General features: G+C 47.7%; 1 protein-coding gene across 6 annotated transcripts in view; it reads right to left on the reverse strand.

Moving 5' to 3' along the window:
- inpp4b (inositol polyphosphate-4-phosphatase type II B) overlaps window positions 1–17,605 on the reverse strand; it is a 244,899-nt gene that overhangs the window by 41,790 nt on the left and 185,504 nt on the right. For all 6 annotated transcript variants that reach the window (XM_045716544.2, XM_045716543.2, XM_045716545.2 and 3 more), the window contains 2 exons: window positions 8,812–8,916; window positions 5,713–5,821 (listed from right to left, as the gene is read on the reverse strand). In XM_045716544.2, the coding sequence (XP_045572500.1) occupies window positions 5,713–5,821; window positions 8,812–8,916 (214 nt within the window). The remainder of the gene's footprint in view (window positions 1–5,712; window positions 5,822–8,811; window positions 8,917–17,605) is intronic.

Below are 17,605 nucleotides of genomic sequence, written 5' to 3' on the forward strand. Positions count from 1 at the left end.
GGCCTGTCAGTCCAATAAGCTAGCTAGCTTCCACCAAAGCCAAGATGGCTGCCGACAAGCACAGTGAAGAGAACAGAAACCCTGCTTGTTAAGGGAAAAGCTTAAAAATGGACACCCGACCTGGAATATCCTTGTTTACAATGGTGGAGGAATTTGTTGTGAGGTGTTTAATCAAGAAGCAAAAGATTTTGGCTGTGTTTCTTAGCGTTTACTGGCAATTTGCTGAGCCACAAGCTAGCTAGTTAAATATAAAATACATGTTTGTATACACGTTATTACTCTGCAGATGATCTTATATCTCCTGTAGGTTACATCTGAGAGAACCAGAACCTCCCAGGAGGGGGTGGGGATGGGGGGTCTTTATCAACCCAACTCTCCCCCAGACACAGCCTCCCTAGTGGGCTAGCTATCCCACACCTCGCTCTCCGCCCTGGAGCATCCACCCACCCACTCTAGACCTACCTATTAGGAGGAATTATCAAAACTAGCAAATAGTAAGCAGTCTAGCAAAACGTCCCCCCTTGATGTTCCTAAATGATCAATGGGAATTGGTTATGACAGTAATGAGAGGGAGAGAGGGAAAGAGAAAAAGGAGGAGAAGAAGAAGAAGCAGCAGCCTCTCTTCTCTAATTAAGCCCGTGTCTCCGGCTCATGGCTAATTAATAGTGGGGAAGGAAATTAATGAAGAGCTTCCAGGCCTGCTGTTGACAGCCAGCAGGAGCAGAACACTGCATCGGAGGACGGCAGGACTGAGGCCCACAACTCCCCGGGCCAAAAAACACACTCTGTCATTGAGACACAGACAGGCCTGGCACTGTAAGGCAACTTATCCTAGACCAGTCTGGTCACTGCCAAAGCCCACTCTGTCATAAGTGAGAGGACTGGATAGCAACTGATCTTAGACCAGCGTGGACCTGACCAGACCAATGCCATTGCCAAAACCCACTCCGTCATAGAGACAAGGCTGGAATACAACTGATCGCAGACCAGTTAATAGGGCCACCTCCATCAAACAGTCCTCCTCCATCAACCAGACATACAGCCTGCACCAGACTGATGCCAGAACAGCCTGTGTTTGAACAAGATTGTGTCCATTGGTTCCTCAGGTCTGGTTCCCCAAAGCCCAGTCTGTCATAAGACAGTGCTGGATAGCAACTGATCTTAGAACTGTTTCTCAAATCAGACAAGGACCAACAGCCACTCTCACGGGACTAGGCACTGATTTCAGACCAGTCCTTGCTGTAGATCTGACCAGGGCTACTGCCAAAACCCACACTATCATATAGGAGGACAGGAGCATAGAAATATGAAATGAAATGCACAGTTTCTTACATCTGACCAGGGCTACTGCGATTCTCCATCACACAGACAGACAGCCTGATGCCAGAACAGCCTGTGTTTGAACAAGATGGTGTTAATCAGTTCTCTACTGGTTCTAATACACAACTTATTTTGCTCCTTTGCACCCCAGTATCTCTACTTGCACATCATCTTCTGCACATCTATCACTCCAGTGTTAATGCTAAATTGTAATTATTTCGCCACTATGGCCTATTTATTGCCTTACCTCCCTAATCTTACTACATTTGCACACACTGTATATAGACTTTTCTATTGTGTTATTGACTGTACGCTTGTGTATTCCATGTGTAACTCTGTGTTGTTGTTTTTGTCGCACTGCTTTGCTTTAGAACTTGTTCTCAACTGGCCTACCTGGTTAAATACAATTTTAAAAACTGCAAAGGTCCTCTCTTTGAAACCAATAGGCATCTGTCTGTTAAACTAACTGCCTGGGAATAACACACACACACACACACACGCCACACACACGCACACACGCACACACCACACACATGCACACACGCACACACGCCACACCACACACGCACACACACACACACGCACCCTATTTAGTTGGACAGAGTTTTGCAAGTGAAGTTAAACCTTGACATCCCAGGGGACTCTATTAGGTGTATGTACTTACTGTAGCCTGAACCAAACGGTTCCTGCTGTGACTGCTGCTCCCCTCCACACCCCAAAATGACCATTAAGCAGTGCTGCCTGAGCAGACGGGCGGCCCCACAACAATAAAGGTCAGACACTCGGCAGTGCGTAGAGCGAAGGAGCGACACAGCACAGCTTGCACACACACACACACACCTGTCCTCATAAGCTGGGGCAGCCCTCATGCTGGGGCGCCCAGTGCGTGTACTCACACACACACACACACACACACACACACACACACACACACACACACACACACACACACACACACACACACACACACACACACACACACACACACACACACACACACACACACACACACACACACAATGGGAGAGAGAGAGAGAGACTGTATAAAAACAAGAAGTGCTTCAACCCCCTCTCAGCAGTGTTCCCCCTTACAGAACCTGATGATGCACATTAAATAAACCTGGGCTCCAGCCAAAGTAAGCGTCTCTTATCACTGTACAAAAAGCTGAATGATTCAAAGGAGGGGCTTGTTAAAGAAAGATTAGTCCACAACGTCTACAGGGTTCAATTAAAAAGAAGAAAAAAAATAATAATCGGTGACTTTTCAAACAGCCATTTGGGTGGAAGGCATGCATTAACGAAAGCTAAAAGCACCTGCCCTGTATGTAAATAGCTTTGTAGGATACTGAAGGGGCCCGAAGTGCAGCTGTTAATTTAACTTCCTTCAAGGCCCCATACTAAGAAGATATCGCTGGCTCTGGCTGTTGTATTCTGTAGGTACAACGCCAAGGCTCCCATCCCGCTCTCTCTCCCTCTCCCCATCTCTCACCCTCTCTCGCCTCCCTCTCTTTCGCACACTCCTCCTCTATCCCCTCTTCCTCCCCCTCCCCTCCCTCTCCGCTCTCCCCTCCCTCTCCGCTCTCCCTTCCCTCCATCCCTGCTCTCTCCTCCCTCTCTTTCGCACACTCCTCCTCTATCCCCTCTTCCTCCCCTCCCTCTCCGCTCTCCCCTCCCTCTCCGCTCTCCCTTCCCTCCATCCCTGCTCTCTCCTCCCTCTCCGCTCTCCGCTCTCCCCTCCCTCTCCGCTCTCCCTTCCCTCCATCCCTGCTCTCTCCTCCCTCTCCGCTCTCCCCTCCCTCCATCCCTGCTCTCTCCTCCCTCTCCGCTCTCCCCTCCCTCCATCCCTGCTCTCTCCTCCCTCTCCGCTCTCCCCTCCCTCCATCCCTGCTCTCTCCTCCCTCTCCGCTCTCCCCTCCCTCCATCCCTGCTCTCTCCTCCCTCTCCGCTCTCCCTTCCCTCCATCCCTGCTCTCTCCTCCCTCTCCGCTCTCCCCTCCCTCCATCCCTGCTCTCTCCTCCCTCTCCGCTCTCCCTTCCCTCCATCCCTGCTCTCTCCTCCCTCTCCGCTCTCCCCTCCCTCCATCCCTGCTCTCTCCTCCCTCTCCGCTCTCCCTTCCCTCCATCCCTGCTCTCTCCTCCCTCTCCGCTCTCCCTTCCCTCCATCCCTGCTCTCTCCTCTCTCCCTCCCTCTCCCTTCCCTCCATCCCTGCTCTCTCCTCTCTCCCTCCCTCTCCCCTCCCTCCCTTCCCCCTCTAGGTGCCCGGGATGAATGGCTCTTTTTTTGCCCTCCTGGTACCACCTCCAGGTTTTTCTTTTTCCCCTCATCCCTCATTTTTCCTCTCCTCCCTTTGATTCATTTATATGTCAAGTCTCACATCTAGACTATTGTTCCCTTTAATCAAAGACGATTACAAAAGGCTCTTGTTCAAAGGCAGGGTGTCTGTCTGTGTGTGTCTACAGATTAGGTCTAACCTCGCTATCTATTTTCATGACATGACTTAATTTCAATTTATTTCAAAACACAAAACACGGTCTTCAACAGCACATTGAAGAGCACCTCTTGGCAGATACGCTCGAGTCAAAATAAAAATGTCCACCGTAGCATAACATGCAAATTAAGTCACAGAAATTGATTTTCCCCCATTGAAAGAAAACATGCAACTCCATTAAAATGCCAACGAGGCAAATAGAAGCAAATCCAAGATAACCATGGAGAGGAGCATGAAATCCCATTTTAGGGAAATGACTGACAAATGACTGGATTCCGGGTCAGACATGAGATGGGGCTTGGCAGTTGGCCGTTCCTCGGTTAGCCAGGCGGAAAATTGGAAAATATAAGCTACAGTTAGCTAAGTCAAATATGAGACAAAAAAGTATCCCTGGGTACTCCTTCCTTGCCCAGTCTAATCTCTCTTTCAAAGCAATTGATTTTACTTCAGTGGACTCCTCGTTCCAAAATATGCTAACTCTTATCGTAGTGTATGCTAGCAGATAAGCGTTGACTACTGGGAAAATTCGCTTTTACAGTTCATAAAAAAAATAAAATAAAAATGCTCTAACTTATTTTTCTTCAAACTTCTTTTCTCTCAGTTTCATTCTTTCTTTCTCTCTCTCTCTTTCTTTCTTTCTCTCCATCTCCTCTTCTTTGTTGAGCTCTAATCTCAGTGCAACTAATTGGCTCTGACATGGTCCGTAATGACTCGACAGTCGACAGAGAAGCTTTGGGGAAAATCACCTCTCATTTCCTCAGGCATCACTCAAGTGGCCACACGCTGAACCCATGACAACCCCCCTCCATCTTACAGCATGGGAAGGGCAAACGTCGACAAGATACAAAACGCTGATCTCAGATCGGAGGACATTAAGGCGGCCATCTTGATTAACGACCCCAGGGCCAAGCTGTACTCTTAAAACGTCTCAGAGTGGGAGTGCTGATCTAGGATCACTTTAGCATTTTACATAATATTGAATACGATGAAATGGACGGGGGAGGGCCTGATCCTAGATCAGCACTTCTTACTATGAGATGCTTTATGAATAGCTATGGGGGATGGTGGTTGGGACTGTTACTGTACTGTCACTGTTCTCAGTTCACCTACATCACTATATTACCCCCATCGGGGTGTTTGTCAGGCCTGTGACGGCCCCGCTCGATGAGAACATACTAATTAGACATGTCTTCTCCGTCAGAGAGAGAGACTCTACATCATGCACACAGCCACAGTCTGCGATGGGCGCTAGGTAATTGAATCAAACAGACACAATTCAATCACAGTCTCTCGGAGTGTCAATAGGGACGACTCAGGGTTATTGCGAAGGGACCTGGAAGATCCAAAATGGCCACCGCACAGAGAGAGAAGCCGGTGAGTAAATACGAAAAGCCTGAGTCAGTCAACAGTCTCATCGGCATTAGGGCCTATGCCCCTCCAGTCAAATATAGCTGTCAGTGGCAAACAGAGCAGATCCCAATTGAGTCAAACCTCCCAGCTCAGCTGTCACTAACAGTACTGTATAGCCTAGCCCTACTTGCACAAATCAAATCCTGATGTCAGGACCAAATTAATCTGTCACTACCAATGCTGGCCCTGCTACATTCACCTGTCGTTAGCAGAACAAGCCTTACATGAAAACCAGTCAGAGACAGACTTACATCCATCCTTCTCTGTTAGTATCCTCTATACCTCTCCACCCTAAAGTGGGCCCATCCAAAATGGCACCCTATACTCAGGCCAAAATTAGTGCACTATACTGTACATGGAATATGGTGCCTTTTTGGACAAAGACACTTTAATGCTTTATTTAACCAGGAGGGTTGCATTTGGGTATGAATCCATTTTCCAAGGCAGCCCTGTCTCTGCTCCATGCTATGTGTTGTATAATGAGGAAGTCTCACCTCTTCTTCTCTGCCTCATGTCTGCTCAGTAGCCGCTGCAGCCCTCCGCCCTTAAAGCCTTGGAAGTGGGCCGCTGGAGCCCCCACAGTGATCACGTCATAGAATGCATCTGGGAAGGCAAGAAGGTGTCCCGCCTGGGGTTAGTGGGAACTGTGTTGTACAGTACAATACACCAAGTAGAGAGGAAGGGATGGGAAAATGAAGGGGGGGGTCAAGAAGGAGGGGAGGGTTTGAGAAAAAGACAAACACATGAGACTTATATCAACTTTTTTTCCTCAGAAGGAAGATGGAAAATTGTGACGCAGGAAAATAGTCATACAAGGTTTTGTTTGGAATGTGTAATGAGGTCTGACAGTAGTGTGGACTGAGGAGAGGTGGTGATGATGAGTGTGTGTGTGTGTGTGTGTGTGTGTGTGTGGATCCTCCAGTGTGGTGGTTTAGTGCGGTGGAGGTCAGCTAACGAACGGCCTCTGGGACGGCAGAGCAGCCAGACGCCACAGAAAGTCCTGTTTGAGAAGTCCCGTCGACAGCAATTACTGACAGCGCTGCTCTGAATGCGAAGGTTGGGAAGGGTATTGGTTGGCACTCGCCCCACGCTTCCGTCTTAATGATCCCATAGTCACCGACATGGCCCCCCTTGTCCTCCACCTCTCCCTTCTCGGCCCCTGGGTTCTCAAACTTCCCAGCTCCCCTTAATTGGCTACTGCCTCACAACATACAGCGACACAATGAAATACAATGGTGAGCCGGCAACATCACTCACACGGGCCAATTTGCTCTAGCTGGTTTCCTAGTGTGTCCCCCCTCCGCCCCCCCGTCTGCCCCCATAAATCGACTGGAGAACGGTGGGTGGGGGTGATCTGTCTCTCTCTCCCTGGGAGGAGAAATTATTGCGGGCCGGTGAGATACATTTGAATAATTCATACTTAAACAGGACATGGGAATGGGTTAAGGGAGATAAAATGTCCCTTTTACATAGCCCAAATGGAGTTTAGAACACTGTTTCCTTACTCTGCAATTATTGAGAGGCTGAGGAACAAGGAGCTAATATCTTGCAATCAATGTCTTAGCGTTAAGTAGAGTTATTATTGAGTTAACTTTAGCTCAGAGATGCACAGTTAGAGACCACGCATATATGCTATGAATATTGTGAATAACATTTACCATTAAACATTTCAACAAATAATAATTCAAGGAAAATTACCAAAAAATGTGAGGACTGTGGTTTGTATCCATTTAAAAGTAATCACATTTATTACAGTTGCGCAACAAGAATACAATTTGCAAACGGTACATTCCAGAAATCTTCACGATAAAAATGACAAAATATCCTTTTTAAAATAATAGAATATTCACCACTATGACATACAGTACCAACTTATATCAGGTTTACCAATGACTCCATGATCTAAGTTAAAGCTCAACTTTTATTCTTCCAAGAGCGCCAATTCTCTGTATGTCCTATTGTCTAATTAACATCACTTTGATGGCCCAAAACATTACAACAAAGACATGAAAACCCACACGTTCTCGGATCTAATCCCCACACCTCAACACCTTATGATAAGAGCACACCTATGTTGCTCTTCTTTGAACTATCCGCCGTCCGACGAACAGAATGGCAGTTTCTCTGTAGCAATAAATCCATACGCTTACAGTACAATGAAAACATATCAACCTTCATAGCTCTTCCTGAACTCTTGAAACAATCCAAACATTCATTTAGTCGATTCAAGTCTCATCAGTCTTTACACCTCTCCTGGCTTCAGTGACCCTTGGACATCTGTGGGAATGTCTCTTCATCGAGATTGCCACAGATGTGATAGCCCCTAGATGGTCTGTCATTCAAACAATGCCACAAATGGTGACTGAGTCATCATACAATGCTCCCACGCTAGCCAGTCGCTAGTATCACCTTCTCTCATTCTTTCACTACATGATCAATAGTGGAACGCAAATCCAAATGCAAAAGCTATGCATGGTTTGGTTTGTTTGGGAGGAAAGAAAAACCAAACTAGAGGAAATACTACTATAATTCCTAACAAGCACAGAAAACTGGGTGACTAATAGAAAGGACATTGATGTATTTGTCATTTACATGGATGGACGCATGTTTAACACATGCTTTCTTGGAACGTAAGGCAAAGTGAATCGTTTTTCACCCCCAAAAAAAACAACTGCCCAAGGGAGGGACCAGACTATGTGGAAGCCATTTTATCAACAAACAAAGCATCACCATGTGTGTTCAATAGCTATTATGTCTTCTGAAACCTGGCAGCAGAAACCAAGCTGAACTGAACCAGGAACGTTCTCTTTCGACACATTCTCTCTCTTTCTCAAGGGTGGTAGACTTCTGACTAATCCTTGTTTTTGACCAGTCAGTCAGTGGTCATGGTTTTGGCTAACAGCTCTATTCCCCTTATTCTCCTTGTTGTACGTCCCTGATGTGCTGAGTAGTCGAGATCTGTGTCAAGGCTTGTCTAGCCTTCAACTTTACAATCAAACGGTGAGAGAACTCGAAACTGAGGAACATTCCCCCAAGAGCTAGCGCGTTTGCAGTTACTGAGCGCATCCCAGAGCTAGCGTGTAGAAGTGTGTCAGCGGCCATAATGCATTTTGACAAGTCTAGTGCTGAGCTACAGAGAGGTGAGTATTGGGGTTGGTTGTAGAGGGAGATGGAAGCTCTAAGTCTATTCTGTGTATTCCCTCTCAGGGCCAAACGCGTAGGGCTTCATTAGACCATTGTCTGTCGGTCGGTCGGTCTGTCAGAGTTAATGCACCTGTCAGCACCCCAGATGCCTCTGATCCGCACCTTGTGCGCTCTACTGACAAGAGAAGAAGTAGAGCAAAGGACGTGAACTCTTGAACTGTAGCAGCTGTAGGTGATGTTCAAGACCACAGTGCTCATTCCCAGCAGCTGGAAAAACCTCATTAAGTTGTAATAGTCAGGGTTATATTCATTAGGGCACACCATAACCCTTAAAACTAAAATGTACATTTCTTTTTGGACAAGTCAAGCTAGTCCTTCCCTGTTTTAATCCGTTTTTGGTGCCTAATGAATACAACCCGTATGCTTTATAGGTACATTTGGACACACACCTGTTTGTCTAGGACATGTCACCCTCATCCTCTGGGTGTGCAGGTTGATAGGGATGAACTCTAGATACCTCTGGGCCTTGCTGCAGCTCGGCTTGAACGACGGACCTGGAAAAGAAAGTAAAGAAAAGATGTGTCAGTATTGAACACATTGCAAACCATTAAGATGCTTATAATTGAAAGAGGCTTTCCACGTCCGGCAGAAGCCCTCATAGTAGACCCCAGTGACACCTTACACTCCTTCCCATCTGGTCTTGCAACGCTTAGTGGTCTCTCTCAAATCGACACTATTAGCTCAACTTTAAAGTGTCACTGCATCATGTAACTAAGAATACGCGGAAAGCATCAAATTCAGCTTCTTCATCTTCAATGTCATAGATTACAAGATCATGTTATAAAACTCATAGACCAAACAGAAGCCTATCGGCTGCATGCCACCAATCCTTAAGGAGTCACACCCTTGAGTACAAAACTGTTTCGTCTGGACCCAGGAGTGTATTCATTACGCCGATTCTGTTGCAAAACGTTTCTTAAACGAACGCAGAACGGCACGAAACGGGGAAGGACCTACCTGAATTTGTCCAATAGAAACTCTTGTTTTTGTTGCAAAACATAACTGTTTGGACGCATGATTACACCCCAGTTCATTACTAGCCTGTGCTTCTTATCTGGCTGAGCTTGTAGCTCCAGTTATGACCCTCACATGTCAGCACAGACAGAAATATATACCTTTTAAAAATACAGCTATTACAATCCTGCAAACACCTATATCTTCTAATGGACACGTTATGCATAGCTACTGTATAATCACTTTAAAGCCTGGATTTACCTTCCAATGCAAGATATTTAGAAATATATCACAGATACCAGAGACTTCTCTGCATTTCAAAACCAGCTCAATTTCAAATCAGGCCTTCCAAAGCATCAACTAATGTACAGTGTAATCTTATAAGCATAGGATTTGATCCCCTTTTGCACCACTTGCTTTGTACCAAACTTCCAATTAAAACTGTACCCCCAAAAGATAAAGCACAGGCTTATGCTGAAGATGAAAAACACTATCTGACGCTCCACGCCGGTAGCGTAAATCTTAAATATGTAAATAGAGCTGGCAAACTTTCTTTGAAATAGGGCTAAGCTTTTAAGAACAGTCAAATAACGCAGGCTATCTGACATTTTTCGGTGTTTGCTGAAGGGGGGGGTATTTGTGTGAGCCAAGATAAAGGTAGGGGAAAAAACAGGTACACACACACACACACACTAGGGAAAATCGTATTCTCCTCAAACAAACATTTGAAGTTCTCTTCCAAATTAGTTCCACATCAAAAATGTTTAATTGTGTTTTCTCTCGATTCGATCAGAACTCTGTGTTTCCAGCTTTGAGAAATTCCACGCAACTCAAACAATCAATCAGACATTCAAACATGGGGGGAAAAAACATGTTGATGTGTCTGCATAAGGACTGGATGCATACACCCTTGTCATTTATTTAGATATCCTGCTTGTGCTTTTCCCTGTGGATATATATTTTACATCCCATTTCCCCATCCCACCCAGAGTTAGGAGGACCCAGTGAGCGTTCACACGTGCAGGAGTCACTGTGCTGTCTAGGACACCACACGTGTCCCCACTACCACCCATGAAACATTTAACTGTCTTCCAGTGGGCTACACTTACAACATGCTACCCTGCTGCTAGCACATCTGGTCTCCAGCTGCTTACATACAGATGTCCACACAGGCTCCAGATTATTGACCCTACACGGGTTGCTAGCTAGGGTTCAAGTCTGTTTCATTCCTTTGCCATGTGTGATGGCCAAATACCCAAATTATATCCGGCTATTTGTTTAATATCTGTATCACCACCCTTCAAAAGCTCCTAGTTTGGCAGCCATCTTTATATTCTTGTTTCTGACGTCACATATTCATCTGTAGCATTTAGCTAAACATGCCCTATGGCCTCTCCCAGCTGTGCTAGGTTGAGCGATCTCTTACGGCTAATGCTAAAGTCTGCCAGGGGCCTTGCCATCACTTCAGCTCAGTGGGCTGCCGTCAGTCACTCTGTCAACTGTGTGCACTGGGGACGGGGGCTAATCGAGCTAGCGACCGGTGCGGGTTAGACGAATTAGCCGTATCAAATTCCCATCTGTTTGCCCAGGTGGTCAGTCTGTGTGGCAGGAGGGAGCCAGGATACTGACCCACACACAGCTGGCTGGACAGAGTGGAGGGACTCTCTCACTCTGATTTAACCCTGATCTTACCAGATAAGTTGACTGTGAACACATTCTCATTTACAGCAACGACCTGGAGAATAGCTACAGGGGAGAGGAGGGGAGATGAATGAGCCAATTGGAAGCTGGGGATGATTAGGTGGCCATGATGGTATGAGGGACAGATTGGGAATTTATCCATGACACCGGGGTTAACTACATGGGATCTTTAGCAATCACAGAGAGTCAGGACACCCGTTAAACATCCCATCCGAAAGACAGCACCTTACACAAGGCAATGTCCCCAATCACTGCCCTGGGGCATTGGTATATTTTTGGGGGGACCAAAGGAAAGAGTGCCTCTTACTGGCCCTCCAACACCACTTCCAGCAGCATCTGGTCTCCCATCCAGGACCAACCCTGCTTAGCTTCAGAGGCAAGCCAGCAGCGGGATGTAGGGTCTCTCTCTCTCAGCCTGAAGACACATTATGTGAGCCGTGAAGACACATTATGTGATGCCTTTGGATCGCTAACTTCAGAAACGGTTGTTCAATCCACTAACGATTACATACGGCTGCAGAAAGTACCTTCTCCTTCCTGTACCAAACCATCCATGAACATAGTCAATATCCTCTTTGATTAGGGCCATTTCAACCATCTGGAGAGTTCAAAAACCTTTTCCAATGCAGTATCACACATCCTTCTAAATGAAACAGCCAATATGTAGCAGGAGTAGCAGCAGCAGCAGCATCCAACCAGGCCTGGTAGCTAGCTAGCAGCGTAGACTTTAAAGAAGCTTAACAGTGGGGGGGCTGGTGCTGAGGAAAGCAGAGGAATGCAGCGAAAGCCTCAGTGTTCACAGGCTCCTCAGGCCGCCTCAGGACACACTTGGCACAGCAAACAAGACTCCCAAATAACCACCGCCGGGACGGGAGTTCAGGTGGATGCTGGGATGGATTTGTGCATTTAACATTTTTCCTATTCTCCCTCCACTCTTGTGTGGTGCAGACAGGGATACATTCTTTGGGGTGGCTCAGGGAATTCTCTGAGTGTATCCGAGGATTTCCTTTCATTCAAATAGCAGGCAACTTAGAGCTCCCACCGTGGAGGAACTGGAAACACACTGGTGGTGTCTGTAGACTGTCTAAAATATACAGAACTACAGTAGCTCATACAGTGGCTCATACAGTGGCTCATACAGTGGCAACACAGCTCACAAACTACTTCATCCCTCTGGCTCCTCTGTAACAATATAACAAGACTATTTAGTCTAGAAGGGGGACTTTGCTCTGAGGCCGTCACCATGATTGAAGAGCGAGTGACAGACGGGTCTTCACCGTAGCTGACCGATGGCGTAGGAAGGCCAACAAACATCCACAAGCTTCTAATTCGCCAGCCGGCAAACAATAGGAGTGGGAGAGATGATTCTTTCATGAATGGAGTTATTAGAGCATCCATCCTCCTCAAACCCCCACAGACTACTGGTACACAACGCAGTGCGTCCATCCTCCTCAAACCCCCACAGGCTACTGGTACACAACGCAGTGCGTCCATCCTCCTCAAACCCCCACAGGCTACTGGCACACAACGCAGTGTGTCCATCCTCCTCAAACCCCCACAGGCTACTGGCACACAACGCAGTGCGTCCATCCTCCTCAAACCCCCACAGGCTACTGGTTCACAACGCAGTGCGTCCATCCTCCTCAAACCCCCACAGGCTACTGGTTCACAACGCAGTGTGTCCATCCTCCTCAAACCCCCACAGACTACTGGTTCACAACGCAGTGTGTCCATCCTCCTCAAACCCCCACAGACTACTGGTACACAACGCAGTGTGTCCATCCTCATCAAACTCCCACAGACTACTGGTTCACAACGCAGTGTGTCCATCCTCCTCAAACTCCCACAGACTACTGGTTCACAACGCAGTGTGTCCATCCTCCTCAAAGCCCCACAGACTATTGGTACACAACGCAGTGCGTCCATCCTCACTCCTCTTCAATCTCACTTTCCCTCTCCCCCACTTTCTCATTCTCTCACTTGTAACATTGTAACTAGCCACCACATACACACCTCTTTCTCTCTCCATCTTTCTTACATCTCTCTATCCTCCCACTCCCCACCTTTCCTTTAATCACATTAGGCATCAATAATTAACCTGGTTGCTGTCTTCTCTGCCCGGCTCGTTTAGCGTTGTCTGTTACTGCGCCGACTTAATGCGGCGCTGGATTGTAGGCGGCGAGGGCCCTCTCCTCTGCTGCACGGTGTCCAATGGCTAGCAGCTAACTTGATCATCGCAGCATCTGGCCATGCAGGGAGAGTTGTCATGAAGCATTTCAACTCACGCCACTTTGCCCTCTACTTACTAGATGGTGTGTGTGTGTGTGTGTGTGTGTGTGTGCGCGCGCGCGCGCGCGCGGGATGGAGCGGCCATCGTCGCTCATCAGAGGGTCGCAGGGAAAAAACACCTTGACAAATATCTCATTACAGAATGAGAGGTGTGGGAGGAAAAATCTATCACTCCATCAGGATTCTATGGCCGCTGGGACCCAAGGAATAGAGGGATGGAGGGAGGGATAGAGTGAGAGAAAGAGAGAGAGAGAGAAATTGAGAGAGAATTGTTATGGCTCGTGCTGTGACCCATCAAGCATCGTGTTGTGGAAGTCTATTGAATTTGGTCGAGGACAGAAATAGATAATTTGATAGTGCCAAATAATATTTGTCATTTTGTGCAACAGAGTGGATGTATGTAGGTGGGGGTGAAGGTGTGTGTGTGTGTGTGTGTGTGTGTGTGATTCAGCCAAACAGTTAAGTGTCTAAGTTTTGTTCTGCAACTTGTCAGTAGGAATCAGCAGGGTAAGCGTGTAAACCCTATCAATATCAGATGAAGCCCCCCCCCCCCCCCCCCCACACACACACACACACACACACACACACACACACACGCACACACACACACACACACACACACACACACACACACACACACACACACACACACACACACACACACACACACACACACACACAGAGTAGCACTCAATCAGCTTCCCCTTGTCAACAAAATGATTATCACGTAATTCTTCATTATCCCTCTTAACCTGCGTAGAAACTTTGTTGCTATGGAAACTAACGCAGCAGAAGACAGAAGCACTGGAGAGTGTGTTTTCTGCTCTCCGGGAGAAGGGAAGTGGTAAAGAAGAAACAAAGGTGACTCTAGGCGGCCATCGGTCCCCAAGGCCTCCCCAAGGCCTCAGTCCTCACCCAATACCAAGGATTAAATTCCGGATCTAAATCGACACGCATCAATTATTCAAACATTAGTCAGATGAGTTCAACTCAATATGTGACACTGACTGTCTGTACGATAATGTAAAATATGTCTTTCTGTTTTATATAGGGCTGGGAGGGTTGTTTTCCTGGCTACGTGACATGGCCACATTATATACTATTAGGCCCAGAGTTTTTCTTATTCAGGTTTTGTTTCTTGTTCAACGCATTAGCTGCTCTTCCTGCCGTTTATTATCAATCCCCATTGGGTCCTGCCAAGGCAGCAGCTACTCTTCCTGGGGTTTATTATCGATCCCCATTAGGTCCTGCCCAGGCAGCAGCTACTCTTCCTGGGGTTTATTAACGATCCCCATTAGGTCCTGCCAGGGCAGCAGCTACTCTTCCTGGGGTTTATTAACGATCCCCATTAGGTCCTGCCCAGGCAGCAGCTACTCTTCCTGGGGTTTATTAATGATCCCCATTAGGTCCTGCCAGGGCAGCAGCTACTCTTCCTGGGGTTTATTAACGATCCCCATTAGGTCCTGCCAGGGCAGCAGCTACTCTTCCTGGGGTTTATTATCGATCCCCATTAGGTCCTGCCAGGGCAGCAGCTACTCTTCCTGGGGTTTATTATCGATCCCCATTAGGTCCTGCCAAGGCAGCAGCTACTCTTCCTGGGGTTTATTATCGATCCCCATTAGGTCCTGCCCAGGCAGCAGCTACTCTTCCTGGGGTTTATTATCGATCCCCATTAGTTCCTGCCAAGGCAGCAGCTACTCTTCCTGGGGTTTATTATCGATCCCCATTAGGTCCTGCCAAGGCAGCAGCTACTCTTCCTGGGGTTTATTAACGATCCCCATTAGGTCCTGCCAAGGCAGCAGCTACTCTTCCTGGGGTTTATTATCGATCCCCATTAGGTCTTGCCAGTGCAGCAGCTACTCTTCCTGGGGTTTATTATCGATCCCCATTAGTTCCTGCCAAGGCAGCAGCTACTCTTCCTGGGGTTTATTAACGATCCCCATTAGGTCCTGCCAGGGCTGCAGCTACTCTTCCTGGGGTTTATTATCGATCCCCATTAGGTCCTGCCAAGGCAGCAGCTACTCTTCCTGGGGTTTATTATCGATCCCCATTAGGTCCTGCCCAGGCAGCAGCTACTCTTCCTGGGGTTTATTATCGATCCCCATTAGTTCCTGCCAAGGCAGCAGCTACTCTTCCTGGGGTTTATTATCGATCCCCATTAGGTCCTGCCAAGGCAGCAGCTACTCTTCCTGGGGTTTATTAACGATCCCCATTAGGTCCTGCCAAGGCAGCAGCTACTCTTCCTGGGGTTTATTATCGATCCCCATTAGGTCCTGCCAGTGCAGCAGCTACTCTTCCTGGGGTTTATTATCGATCCCCATTAGTTCCTGCCAAGGCAGCAGCTACTCTTCCTGGGGTTTATTAACGATCCCCATTAGGTCCTGCCAAGGCAGCAGCTACTCTTCCTGGGGTTTATTATCGATCCCCATTAGGTCCTGCCAAGGCAGCAGCTACTCTTCCTGGGGTTTATTATCGATCCCCATTAGGTCCTGCCAAGGCAGCAGCTACTCTTCCTGGGGTTTATTATCGATCCCCATTAGGTCCTGCCAGGGCAGCAGCTGCTCTTCCTGGGGTTTATTATCGATCCCCATTAGGTCCTGCCAAGGCAGCAGCTACTCTTCCTGGGGTTTATTAACGATCCCCATTAGGTCCTGCCAAGGCAGCAGCTACTCTTCCTGGGGTTTATTATCGATCCCCATTAGGTCCTGCCAAGGCAGCAGCTGCTCTTCCTGGGGTTTATTATCGATCCCCATTAGGTCCTGCCAAGGCAGCAGCTACTCTTCCTGGGGTTTATTATTGATCCCCATTAGGTCCTGTCAGGGCAGCAGCTACTCTTCCTGGGGTTTATTATCGATCCCCATTAGGTCCTGCCAGGGCAGCAGCTGCTCTTCCTGGGGTTTATTATCGATCCCCATTAGGTCCTGCCAAGGCAGCAGGATTGTTGCTTCCATCAATGTAATTGTCCGCATAATTTCTGTGTGTGTGCGTGATTTCCTGCAAGACAGGAATGTCAGTGTTCTGCCATGGCCAGCGAAGAGCCCGGATCTCAATCTCATTGAGCATGTCTGGGACCTGTTCGGAGGTTGAGGGCTAGGGCCATTCCCCCCAGAAATGTCCGGGAACTTGCAGGTGCCTTGGTGGAAGTGTTGGGTAACATCTCACAGCAAGAACTGGCAAATCAGTCCATGAGGAGGAGATGCACTGCAGTACTTAATGCAGCTGGTGGCCCCACCAGATTCTGACTGTTACTTTTGACCCCCCCCCTTTGTTCAGGGACACATTATTCAATTTCTGAGTCACATTTTTGTGGAACTTGTTCAGTTTATGTCTCAGTTGTTGAATCTTGTTATGTTCATACAAATATTTACACATGTTAGTTTGCTGAAAATAAACGCAGTTGACAGTGAGAGGACGTTTCTTTTTTTGCTGAGTTTACTTCTATGCTCGCTTCAAGGCAAATAACACTGAGACATGCATGAGAGCACCAGCTGTTCCGGACGACTGTGTGATCACGCCCTCCGCAGCTGATGTGAGTAAGACCTTAAAACAGGTCAACATTCACAAGGCCACAGGGCCAGATGGATTACCAGGACGTGTACTGCGATCATGCGCTAACCAACTGGCAAGTGTCTTCACTGACATTTTCAACCTCTCCCTGTCCGAGTCTGTAATACCAACATGTTTTAAGCAGACCATCATAGTCCCTGTGCCCAAGAACACTAAAGTAACCTGCCTAAATGACTACCGACCCGTAGCACTCATGTCTGTAGCCATGAAGTGCTTTGAAAGGCTGGTCATGGCTCACATCAACACCATCACCCCAGACCCACTCCAATTTGCATACTGCCCTAACAGATCCACAGATGATACAATCTCTATTGCACTCCACACTGCCCTCTCCCACCTGGACAAAAGAAACACCTATGTGATAAGGCTATTCATTGACTACAGCTCAGCGTTCAACACCATAGCACGCTCAATAAGCTAAGGTCACTGAGACTAAACACCTCCTTCTGCAACTGGATCCTGGACTTCCTGACGGGCCGACCCCAGGTGGTAAGGGTAGGTAACAACACGTCCGCCACGCTAATCCTCAACACAGGGGCCCCTCAGGGGTGCGTGCTCAGTTCCCTCCTGTACTCCCTGTTCACTAATGACTGCGTGGCCAGGCACGACTCCAACACCATCATTAAGTTCGCAGATGACACAACAGTGGTAGGCCTGGTCACCGACAACGGC

The sequence above is a fragment of the Salmo salar genome, chromosome 04 (genome assembly GCF_965601325.2).
Source record: "Salmo salar chromosome 04, fSalSal1, whole genome shotgun sequence".
NCBI lineage: Eukaryota > Metazoa > Chordata > Actinopteri > Salmoniformes > Salmonidae > Salmo > Salmo salar.